At 50.3% G+C, this 11282-nt stretch overlaps 1 protein-coding gene across 4 annotated transcripts in view; it reads left to right on the top strand.

Moving 5' to 3' along the window:
• Positions 1 to 92: 92 nt before the first annotated feature.
• TOGARAM1 (TOG array regulator of axonemal microtubules 1) overlaps positions 93 to 11282 on the top strand; it is a 30489-nt gene continuing 19299 nt past the window's right edge. For all 4 annotated transcript variants that reach the window (XM_015865905.2, XM_015865903.2, XM_015865901.2 and 1 more), the window contains exons 1-4: positions 93 to 1415; positions 8108 to 8264; positions 9438 to 9572; positions 10159 to 10437. In XM_015865905.2, coding sequence (XP_015721391.1) covers positions 195 to 1415; positions 8108 to 8264; positions 9438 to 9572; positions 10159 to 10437 — 1792 coding nt within the window. In that variant the 5' untranslated portion in view covers positions 93 to 194. The remainder of the gene's footprint in view (positions 1416 to 8107; positions 8265 to 9437; positions 9573 to 10158; positions 10438 to 11282) is intronic.

The raw sequence follows: 11282 nt of genomic DNA, 5'->3' as shown, positions 1-11282 counted from the left end.
CTCTCTTTCCCCCGGCGTTGACATCCCGCACCGCTCCCCCCCCGCCGCTCGGTGACGTGGTCTGTTCCGCGCATGCGCGGTGCGGGCCGTGCCGGGCCCTGGTGACGGCGTTGTTGTGTGGCGGCGTTGCCGGGCGGTTCGGTTCGGTTCGGTTCCGTTCGGTTCCGTTCGGTTCCGTTCGGTTCCCGCCGCCCATGGCCGTGGCTCTGGGCCCGGCCCCGCCTCCTCCCGCCATCTCCATGGAGCGGCCGCCGGGCCCGGAGCTCGGCGCGGCGGGGGACGGTCCCGGTCGCCCGTCGGGACGGCGGCGCGGAGCTGCGGTGCCCGTGGAGCCGGCGCTGAGCGTGGCCTGGCAGCCGGCCGGGCACCACGAGCCACAGGGCGGCGGCGGCTCCGCGGAGCGGCCGGGGCTGGTTCCCGCCGAGCTGCACGGGCGGCTGCTGGGCCAGGGCGACCCCAGGGAGCGCACGCGGGCGGTGGAGGAGCTGCAGCGGCTGCTGGGCGCGCTCAGTCCGGCCGCGGTGGCCTCGGCTCCCGGCCCGGCGCTGCTGGCGCTGCTGGGGCTGCTGTGCGCGCTGCTGGACGACGCCAACCTGGCCGTGGTGCTGGGCGCCGTGGAGGCCGCTCGGCTGCTGGCGCTGCGGCTGGGCGCCCGGCTGCGAGCCTTCCTGGGCCCGCTGGTGGCGGCCGCGGCCAAAGGGCTGGGCGACCCGCGGGCCGCGTTGAGGCGGCGCTGCCACCGGCTGCTGCGGCGGCTGATGGAGGCGGCCGGGCCGCGCCGCGTGCTGGGGCTGCTGCTGCGGAACGAGAACGTGCGGCACCGCAACGCCCGAGTGCGCGAGGAGGTGGTGGCGGCCTGTATCGCCGCCATGCTCACGTACCCCGGCCGGGAGCTGGACCTGGGCCGCATGGCGTTCGGCCTCGCCCCGGCGCTGCTGGACGGGAAGCGCAGAGTGCGGCACGCCGCGCTGGAAGCGTTCGCATTGTTGGCGTCCGTCATGGGACCCGGGAAGAGCGGGCTCCTGTTCGAGGCGGTGGACGCGATGGAACTGGAGGAAGACGGTGACGGGGTGATGCACGCGGTGCAGGCCAGGCTGGCCAGGAAGAGCCTGCCCCGGCTGGGGGAGCACGGCGCCGTGCAGTACGCGCTGCCGATGCCTTCGTGCGCACAGGGCTGCGGGGCGCCACGCGGGGCCGACACCGAGTGGCTGCTGGGCGGCAGCAGGACGCAGAGTGCGCAGAGCTGCGGGTCACACCGTGGGGATACGGCACAGAGCAACGGCTCACCCGGTGTGACGGCACGGAGAGCCCTCAGTGCTGGGAAAGGGAAGAACAAACTGCCCTGGGAGTGTGAGCGCGGCGGAGACGAGGAAGGTGGAGCAGGAGATGTGCCTTTCACTAAGGGTGTGGAGCAGGTACGTGCTGCTGGCCCTGCAGGCTGCTTTATCTAAGGGTGTTCTGTAAGAGGATGGGAAAGTTTCCATAGGTTTGCAAAGCAACGTTTTTCTGAGGTATTTCTGAGGTATTTCTGAGGTATGGCTCGTGCTGCTGATGGGTGCACAATGTTCTCTGTGGACTGACTTGTACATTGATGTGGGATGCCCAATCTAAGTGCTCCAAGATTTAATGCCAGGACAAAACAGACACCTTAATGTGCATAGGAGCATAGGAAATGTTACTGCTGAGACGTGCTGTGCTCACTGGGTGCTTCCAACATCCCGCCCTGGTCACCCCTGACTGTGGCTGGCAAAAGCCTGGGGAGATTCTGTGTGTGGAGCTGAGAGCACCTGATGGACTGCTGAGAACTGGGTCTGATAGGGAGAAAACTGACAGATGGCTTCAGTTCAGGCTCTGGAGGCAGAGCTCCAGCATGTGACTGAAGTCAGTGCGTTTGGGCAGTGCACCTGTACTGAAGTCTGTGGGTTGCCATGTGTGTATGTGGCTCGTGTTCCACATACTCCTCATAGCAATTCGACCAGGAAGAATCCTAACCATAGGGTTAGGCTGAAATAAGGGTGAGGCTGAAATAACGATTCTGCTTGAGCCGTGTTTGGATTGTAGTGTTCAGTGACCATATTGATGTCTGCAAATATAAGGAACCTTGGAAGAATTGTTCAGGTCCCTTTTAGTTTTGCAGCAGCTCCGTATGTAACACCTGATTTTAGTACCACAAGACCTGGAGTGTTGCTGGGGGGTTTAATGCAGCACTACTCGATCCTCAGTGAATGAGTTACTCCGGAATTACCTGAACTCTTCTTAGAAAATGGGAAACTGTGTGGCAGAGATTTCCTTGGTAACATATTTAGGTGTTCAGGACCTTTTTATTTAACTTCTTTGCTCATGTGGTTGGATTTCTCCCTGTAAATGGGGAGAAACGCCCAACGTTTCCACCTCTGGAAGAAGAGAGGCAAACAATTAATTCCAGGTCTCTGTTTTGTTGCATGTGTAAAACGCATTTAGGAGTGGTGTGGGCTGAAATGTAACCTGGGAAGGCATTCACAAAGATGTGGCTGCAAGTCGGGGTGCTGAGGTACTGCTTTGAGGTACTGCTTTGAGGTACTGCTTTGAGGTACTGCTTTTAGTAGGCAACATCCTTGGCTCTGCTACAAGGAAGCCTGTTACGCTCTGTGCTATTTTATAGGTGTAGTGTGAAAACTGTGGCTGCAAATGCCATCCCACAATACTGGGGTGAAAACTAATCTCAGTGCCAGGGACTGGAGGTTGAGGTGTGTGTGTGTGGGGGGCTGTTGCCCAGCTCTCCAAGGTGGACGATCCCAGACGCTGTGGGGTGGGAGATGTGTGTTGCCTCCTCCACAGGGCACCTATGGGCAGAAAACAGAAGGGTCTGTGGGTCCGTTTTCTTCCTCTGGCAGCCACTCGGCACAAACCTGTCTGTGTGCCCGCAGATCTCTTTGCAATTATAATTTTTCCTCTTTCCTCCATGGTGACTTCCTCAGTGCGTGCAGTACTGCAGCCTAAAATTACCGCTTTCCTTTTGGAATCGTCTCTATTTTTATGTCCTTGCGTCTAATGCCAGATATATTTCTGCCATCTATTTTTGCAGAATTAGACCTGAATGAATTTCAGCCTTTATTTGGTAAATGCATTATTTTGAACAGGGGACTCAAGCTGTGAAGTTAACCACTGTCGCTTTGCTTTCACTGCTGTGCTATAATGTAGGTGGCAACAAAAATACTTCTACAGGGAGAAATACTGTTTGTCATGTTCTGTTTATTGCTTTTTAGAAATAAGTAATTTTTTTTGCATCTAATGACTTATTTCCAAGTCATCCTGCGCCTCCTACAGATGCTCTTTGTTACAGTCTTAGAATCATAGGATGGCCTGGGTTGAAAAGGACCACAATGATCATCTCGTTTCAACCTCCTGCTGTGTCACTAACCACCAGACCAGGCTGCCTAGAAAACGCCTGTGTTCAAATCTCTTCTCTCAGCTTTCCAGCTCGGTCTGTTTGCTTCTCACTTCCATTTTGTTTTCTTACATATCAGAGTTGGTAGAAAGCAGATCACAAACTTTGAGGTGTCAGAATTGAAGACCTCATCCGTTGCACTCTGCAAAAGGAGGTACGTTAGTTGCCCTTTTGCACTCTTACTTGCACGGCACCTGAATAACCAGAAACCTCCAAATAACTGGCATTCATTTTGCATTGAAGTGTAACTCCCCTCCACATAGCTTTGTGCGGGTAAGTACCAGCAAGAATGACGCACTTGATGTCGTGTTTGGTAGGATTTGGAAGTTGCCACTTTTGACACTTGGTTTGCTAATGCAGCAGTTGCTTGAGCAGCCATGTTGTCAATAGAGAATGTGCCACCAGTTGAGTCTGGAGAGCTGTCCTTATGGCCAGGGACTTCAGTTAGGATGAGGTGAGCTGTTTGCAAGATATCCTTGAGTTCCATTTGCTGGATCTCTATTACTGTAATGGAAGTTTAAACTCAGAGGTTCAGTTAATTAGATTTTTATCTGTTCACCATGGGTTGATGACTTTGTGCCTTCCCTGCCTTCACCTTCTCTTTGTTCATCAATCTACTGGTAAACGTGTCTACAGAATAGCACAGGGCCGCCCATCTCTATCTGCCTTTCTGATTTGCAGTGCAGTGTTTGCTGGCCTCTTGGTGGTGCTTGTTTGGTTTCATGCATGGCACAAAATTACGTTCATCCATGTAGATATCCTCCCTGCAGACAGTTGAGCTGTGTTCTCCCTTCAGACACACCGGGACTATTGAACTTGGGCACTTCTTCCTGTGCTGGGGACATTCCTTGTTAACTGGAAGAGGTTGCCATAAAGTACTTAATTAAATACAGCCCTTCACCTTGGGGCATTAATAACCAAGGTGTGAGCAGAAAGAAGGGCAGCCCTGTGTCACTTCATAGCTGCCCTCTTTATTAAGATATATCATGCATGACATTTGCATAGTTGCCTTGTTTGTGTAAATGTAAAAGAATTAATTATTAATTCAAACATTCCTTTGAGATGAGTTTGTTTAAAAATTAACTTTTGGAGTCACTCTGTGGCTGAAAGGATGCATGGAATGAGTCTTAACAGTTCTTTTTTTTTACTGGTATTTGTGGGGTCGTGTTGCACAGTGATGGTCCAAGGCCACGTCCAGACTGTGCTGATCAGATAAGGGGTGAGGTCAGTGCGTGGGTTAATGGTGCTGGTAGTGGGAAGATAAAGCACGAAGCCTCCAGGGCTTCACAGCCTGCCAGTGATGTTAATTGGTTTGCTGATGGAATGCTGCTCTGTAACCTCTGAGGAGCTTGGAAAGCCTGTCTGTGCGGTACCCATCTGTCAGCTCAGAGCTGTGGGCGATGCTGGTGGTGTTCAGACAGACAGTGTGACTGCGGGCTGCCACAACACAGCCCCGTGTGTTGGACTGCATGGCAGCACTGGTGGCTGTGCCAGCAGCTGGCAGCAGGGCTGTGCTGGGCTCTGGGTGCACTCCTGGGGGAAACAGCACACAGCTGTTAAAAAGGCATTAAATAAAGCATGGATGGCAGCCTCGTTTACTCCATAGCTCTTGTTATTTCTGACAGTGAGCATCCTGTGGTTCAATTGCCTGATTTCACAGCTCAGTGCTTTCCATGTCAGAATGCGAGGCTTCCCATTTAATGGCTGCTCACAGAACCCCAGCGTCCCATTTCTCTTTCTGAGAGCAAAGCCTGGTTTCGTCACATGAAGCACAGCTGTGTGTGTTTCTTGCTGGCAGCTGCACACGCCTGCCTGAACACAGCAGTGAGTGTGTCAGTGCACAGGCCTTGAAGTGGGAGTGCTGGCCCCACTGCGTTAATGGGGCACTGCCTGCTGGGATCTGCAGCTCTGTGGCAGCACCAGTGGAGTGCTTTCATGGGCTGGTAATCGAGTGTGTAATCCCATGAATTCCTTTCCTTTGTATTTCTGCAGGGTCCTGCTTCTTTCTAACCGTGCCCGGGCAGGGCTGGCCTTGTGATGTTCAGTGTTATCTGTAAATTCCATGGAGAAAGAGTCTGAATTTGCTGAAGTCAGTGTTCTTTTTCTGCAAACATTTATGCCTTAAGTCTGCTCTGGTTCCTTAGGAGGGAGTAATTCATTTCCTTCAGAATGAAACCCGGCCATTCCAAAGGAAATGTTTGTGCTCTTTTCTGTGGGACTCGCCATGGGCTGTGAATCCTCTGGGTGCTGCCTTTAAGTATCTGCAGTTAACGTGCTGTAACCAAATGTGTTACCTTCTCAGACAGTGTCCTGGCATGTCCTGCTGCTCTTGAGGTTCTGTGACTCAGCTGGAGAACGCTGCTCGGGCAATGAATTCCCCTGTTCCCTTTTGAACTGGAATCTTTCATAACTGCAGATGAAGGAAGCTGTCAGGACAGGAACTCTCTTTGCAATTTGGGCCACAAAAACACTTTAAAAAACCAAAAGCTTTTGCCCTGCTGAGGGCACAAAGATGCTGGTGTGTGCTGGCAGCTCCCACTGATGTTGGTAGCCAGGTGTCCTGTGATGCTGTGAGCAGGGGGTGCTGTGTGCAGTGCACAACGTGCCCGGGTAATTAAAGTGATCTGCTGCTTTCCCCTGCAGAACAGACGTGCTGTGGGTTACTGCTCCTGCTGCTGGGAGCTGTGCCCTTGGATGCAGCAGCTTTGGAACATTCTCCTGAAGCTCTGAACTATGTTGTACGTTGTGTGTGTTATGTTCACATAAGTCACAGTTTGACGGTGTGTGGGATTCCTCCTTGAGCTGTCAGTCCCTGGCAGATGAGCTGTGCTTTTTCAAGGATGCTGAACTGTCGTTCTGTACTTGTGCTGTGCTCCATGTTTGCCCCAGGTGGGTGCTGCTGGTGGCTGCTGGCCCAGCCCCATGCAGTTGCTGTGCATGCAGGGGCTGTGGCAGCACAGTGCCCTGGGCTGGTCAGCAGCGCTCTGACTTGTGCTGGGCTCTGCTGCACTGGAAATAAAGTCAGCATGAAAGCTCTGGGGGTTCCCTTCTCCAGGATCTGTCTGCTGCAATGAAAACTGGTGGCCTTAGGTTTGCTTTATTTGCCACTGCTCTGCATGTCCGTGTATGGCAAATCTATTCTCTGTAATTACAGTTTGTGTACAAGAACACAGACAGCTTTTATTCTTGTAGCTGGCATTGGAAAGCTGTACAGGCACTTCAGCATCATGTTGTTTGTTCTTTCCGCATATATTGGCTTGTGTGCATGGAAAGGCATCGGTACTTTGTGCAAGTCATGCACCTGTGTCCAGGCTGACAGATTAAAATGCTGTTAAACTCCTGTCTGCAGGGGTGGGAATTGGACTCAATGATCTTGGAGGTCTTTTCTAACTGGAGTGATTCTGTAGCTCTGTGGATGCTGAGTTCTCTTTTGCCCTCACCTGTACCAACCTGAAGCAGATTGCTCTGCACGTTGGCGGCTGTCTCTCATGTTAAAGTAAAACCAGCGTCCTTCAGGACACCTGATGCTGCCGTCACAGTGATGGAAGGATTGTCCTCAGTCTGTGTCCTGTCACCACAGTCTGTTCCTTTTTCTTCCCAAAGCTTCGTGTTCTCCGCTCCAGTCTTACTAAAGCATCTCCTACCTGCTGGGCTCCTCCTGCTGTCTGCCATTGAGGAGGGGATCTGGACCGATCTCTGTATTTCAGCTCCTTAAGTTTCCTTTCACTGCCAACCTTAAACCAAACTTTTAGGCAGTGAACAGTTTTAAGTGGTCTGATCTCTGAAACCCAGTTAAAAAGTGCAGTGCTGCACTGAAACTGTCTTTCAGGGAGGAAGATTTTGATATCCAGTTTTCAACTTTAGAGCGTTGCAGTGGCTTTGCTTACAAAGCTTCAGATGATTTTGCCCTGTATGAGCAGCCCAGCTCCCACGTGGGGCTGCTGCCAAATGGCTGCTTCGCTTCTGTGCTTGTTGTCAGCAGGGATGTGTGTGAGTTACTGTGTGCCTTGTAAGGGAGGAGCACGGCCACAGCGAGCAGTTAGAGCAGGGGGATGTAAAAGCATGAGTTTAGTTTTCCGAGAGGAGTCTCTCTGTAGGGCTTGGAGATGTAGTTTCTTTTGGCTTATGATTGTCTCTTGTGTTGGGAATCTGCCCCTTGAAGGGACCTGGGGTCTCCTTTCCATTGCTGACTGTATCGTTCCAAGCTGTCCTGCAGCTGGTTCTCATTGCAGGGTGCTGGTGGTGCAACACACAGCCTTTGGACTCCATCTGAAGCAAGCTGCTTTCACAGCTCAAATAGCCGCTGTCTAGTTAAAGATTTCATGTGCATAAGTCAAAATGTTAGTATTTAAACCTTAAAAATGATGAATAGCACAACTTTTTATTTCCATTTTTTTCTTGAACGTGCGATGTTGACCTGTGGGAGTGAGAATGGGAAACCCACAGCTGCTTTCTCCTAGGTATGAATCCTCCAGTACTGGCATTCTGGGATTATCTGGGCAGGTAAGCTGTGATGGGTGCTTTGTGGCCGCAGCTCCACTGCTTGCGGTTAGCAGAGGAGCTCCCAGCGCTGTGTTGGCAGGTGAGGGGGCAGTGGGGCCTCGTGGGCAGCATGCAGTGCCATGAGAGAGCAGTCTGCTCACACACACCTTCGTTTCTTTGTATTCCTTTCTCCTGCAGATCTCTTCATCCAGAGAGTCTCTCCATTCTCCAAAGCTGCAGTCCCCTCAAGGAGCTCCAGGCAGCGATGAGTTGCTTTTTAGTAGAAGAAGGCCATCAAGAAATTCATTACAGAATAGCATAGATTTTAATTCTGAGCATTCTTCCCTTTGTGCTGGTGAGTACTAATGTGAGTACATGTCTCATCTGCCATTTGCAGACAGGTTGATAATGACCTGAACTGAAACGAGTACGGTTTATTGCCTGCAGCTGTTGGTTTTGCTCTGGGGTGTCGTGCACAGCAAGGAGCTGCAGAGCAGGCACGGGGTGATGTGCAGCCCCTTTTCCTCAGGGCAGTCACAGCATCTCAGCACCTGGCCCTATTCTCCAGCACTGCTGTACACACACACATCCACCAGATCTAATAGCTCCATCAGAGCTTATGGGTCTGCCTTTTTTGCAAATAGTGCCGCCATACTTCACAGTGAGTTCAAACAGTGTTAGTGTGCTTATGTGAGCAGATGTATCAAACAAGTGGGCTCAGGAGGTCCCTGAGATACACCAGCCTTTCAGTACCTAATGGGAGCCTATTAACAGGAGGGGAGTCAACTGTTTGAGAGGGCAGATACCAGCAGGACAAGGGGAAATGGTTTGAAGTTGAGGGAGGGCAGATCTAGTCTGGATGTCAGGGGGAAGTTCTGTACTGTGAGAATGGGGAGGTGCTGGAACAGCTGGTATCGAGCTGTCTGAAGAGGGAGCTTCAGAGATTGTTTAAAGGAGGAAAAGTGTCATGTTTATGAAAACCAACGCCATAAAAGGTTTTTGGTGTAGGACTGCATTTAATTTATGCTAACAGCGCCAGCTTAGTGGTTTGTATTTGGGTAGTAAAGAAGCACATGAAGAGGCTGGGCAAGACCAAGCCTGCCTTGTTCTCTCCCCTTGGCAGTGGCTGCATGCTGTGCGTTCTTTGAGCAGTGCTGACATGTGGAGCGCAGAGTTTCCTCGCAGTTACACTGAGAGTGGTATTGCTGTAAGGAAACTGGCTGTGGTTGGGGGTTTTAAGGTGTGGTCTTCCTTCTCATATATTTAAACAGCTGATGGTGGGTTCTTTGTGAGCCCCTCATGCTCTCAGAGTGGGGAAGTGCCCTGGGAGAGCAGCCAGGCGTTTCTCTAGCTTGTGTCTATGAGGAGGATTAGGAGGTTGCTTAGAAACTCTTGTATTTATCACATAGAGACTGGTTGGTTTATATGAAATCACTGTGTCTTCATTTGCTATTAAATATTATATACGTTTTTGTTAGACGCCATCTGTTAAGTATTTATCTTATTAATTGTGCTTTCCTTCTGAAAGGTGCTGTGGGTTCTCATCAGCCACATATTTCAGGGAGATGTGGAACGCTTGGATGCACACAGGCACGTGGGAAGAGTGGTAGTGTGGACTCTGCCTTACAGCTGTTGGGATTAAATAGCGGCCAACAAGACAAAGGTATTTGGATTTTAGCTGTGTCGTAGGGCACGGTGTGTTACTTGGGAAGTGTCTCACTTTCTCTGTGCTGACTGAAGTAATAACAACTCTGATACATTCTTCTGTCCCTATTCAGAATCTTTCCATTTTTGTTCTGCTGGTTTCTAGGAGAAAACAGTGTCTGAATGTTTTTTCAAGGAAGTATCGCTCAAAATGTCTGTGCTGTATTTGTATTCTTGGGTCACTGAAGTTTGAAAGTTGCCTTCAGTGCTGTGCAGTGCAGGCTTGGAATGCAGAACAGCGAACAACAGAGCTGTGTTCAATCTGCTTGAATGGTTCTTCCCTTTGAAGTGTAATTCTTTATACACATGCCTGCCAAGCAGCTTAGGCTCAGGCTTGGTTGACCAAACGCAGACAGGGAATGGATGTTGTGAGGGAGAACACAGTTTGCCAAATGAAGTTAGCTGATCTGCCTGCAGTTAGTTGGGTCAAATGCCACCCTTTAGTTTTGACTGTGCAGAGAGTGTGTTATTTCCTTACAAATTATTGTTTTAATAGCTGTCACAGAGGGTAATTACCACAAATAGTGCTCTTTTACTTTGCTCAGTTTGTGCCAGCCTGAATTTTTCCAGCAAGACCGAGCGAGGTGTTTGCAGTCCAACAGAACATACGGCATCCTCACATGGCACTACTGCAAACCAGGGGGCCTTCATCCTGCCCTCCTATCCTCTGGCATCACCTGGGAGCAGCCCCAAGCGCCTCTCCTCTCCAGCTGAGTCCCCGAAGAAGTCACAAGAGAACACCATGAGCTTCTCAAACTCCTGGCCTCTTAAAAGCTTTCAAGGGCTGCACAAACCGAGTTCTCAAAAGCCAAGAGATGGTGCAGGTAGGAGTGCTGTTAGTATACCGAGAACTGATTTCACATTGCCTTTTGAAGTGACTACAAGGAGTAGTCAGAAAACTTACATTGCCAGGTAAACAGGGAGTCACGCAGTGCTCTGTCTGTAAGTGTGAGAGTTTTACAGCTCATCTCACTGGAGGCTTCTTTTTAAAAGTATCATCTTTGTGTATCAGTAGATTTAAATACTGACAGGTTTCATCCCTTTTGTCTTTACATATATGGGATAAAAGATAACACGCAGTGGCTCTGCTTTTCTTATTGGGGATGTTATCAGCAGGAAGCTCACCATCAAACTAAAACAAAATCAGACCCCAAAATGTAGCACTGCTGAAGAAAGCCTTGTTACTTCCAATGTTCCAAACGATGCAGGTACAAAGAAGTTGTGCTCGTTGTGTTTTGCCTTTTTACCTCTTTATTTGCAGCTGGGAACCTGCATGTCAGATTTCCAGCACTTAGGAAAGCTCTTTAAGTTCTGTTTACAAAAAGCCCCCTCTCCAGTGGGTGGAATCTGTGCTCGTTCCATCCCAATTTACGCTGACGGCTAAAGGAACCGGCTGCTCTTTGTGCTCTGATTTCTGTCTCTGGAGGCCCCACACATACATCACGTTAACCTTGAAAGAATTGTAAGCTTATTTAGTTACAGTTATGTAAGCAATTTACCTGGTTTCTTTTGAGTGCTTAGTAAAGGCAGCCTTCTGGTAGCTTAAAATGACTTCAGTATCTGTTGAACTTAAATTGATGCCCCCCAATCATGAAGCATGCTTCCTTTAAGCAAAATTACAGTTTCCACATATTATTTTACACTGTTTAAAAGCAGATTGTTCTGAGTT

The sequence above is a fragment of the Coturnix japonica genome, chromosome 5 (assembly GCF_001577835.2).
Source record: "Coturnix japonica isolate 7356 chromosome 5, Coturnix japonica 2.1, whole genome shotgun sequence".
Classification (NCBI taxonomy): domain Eukaryota; kingdom Metazoa; phylum Chordata; class Aves; order Galliformes; family Phasianidae; genus Coturnix; species Coturnix japonica.
Note: the sequence above shows the minus strand (reverse complement) of the source record. Positions and strands in the feature narration are given on the sequence as shown.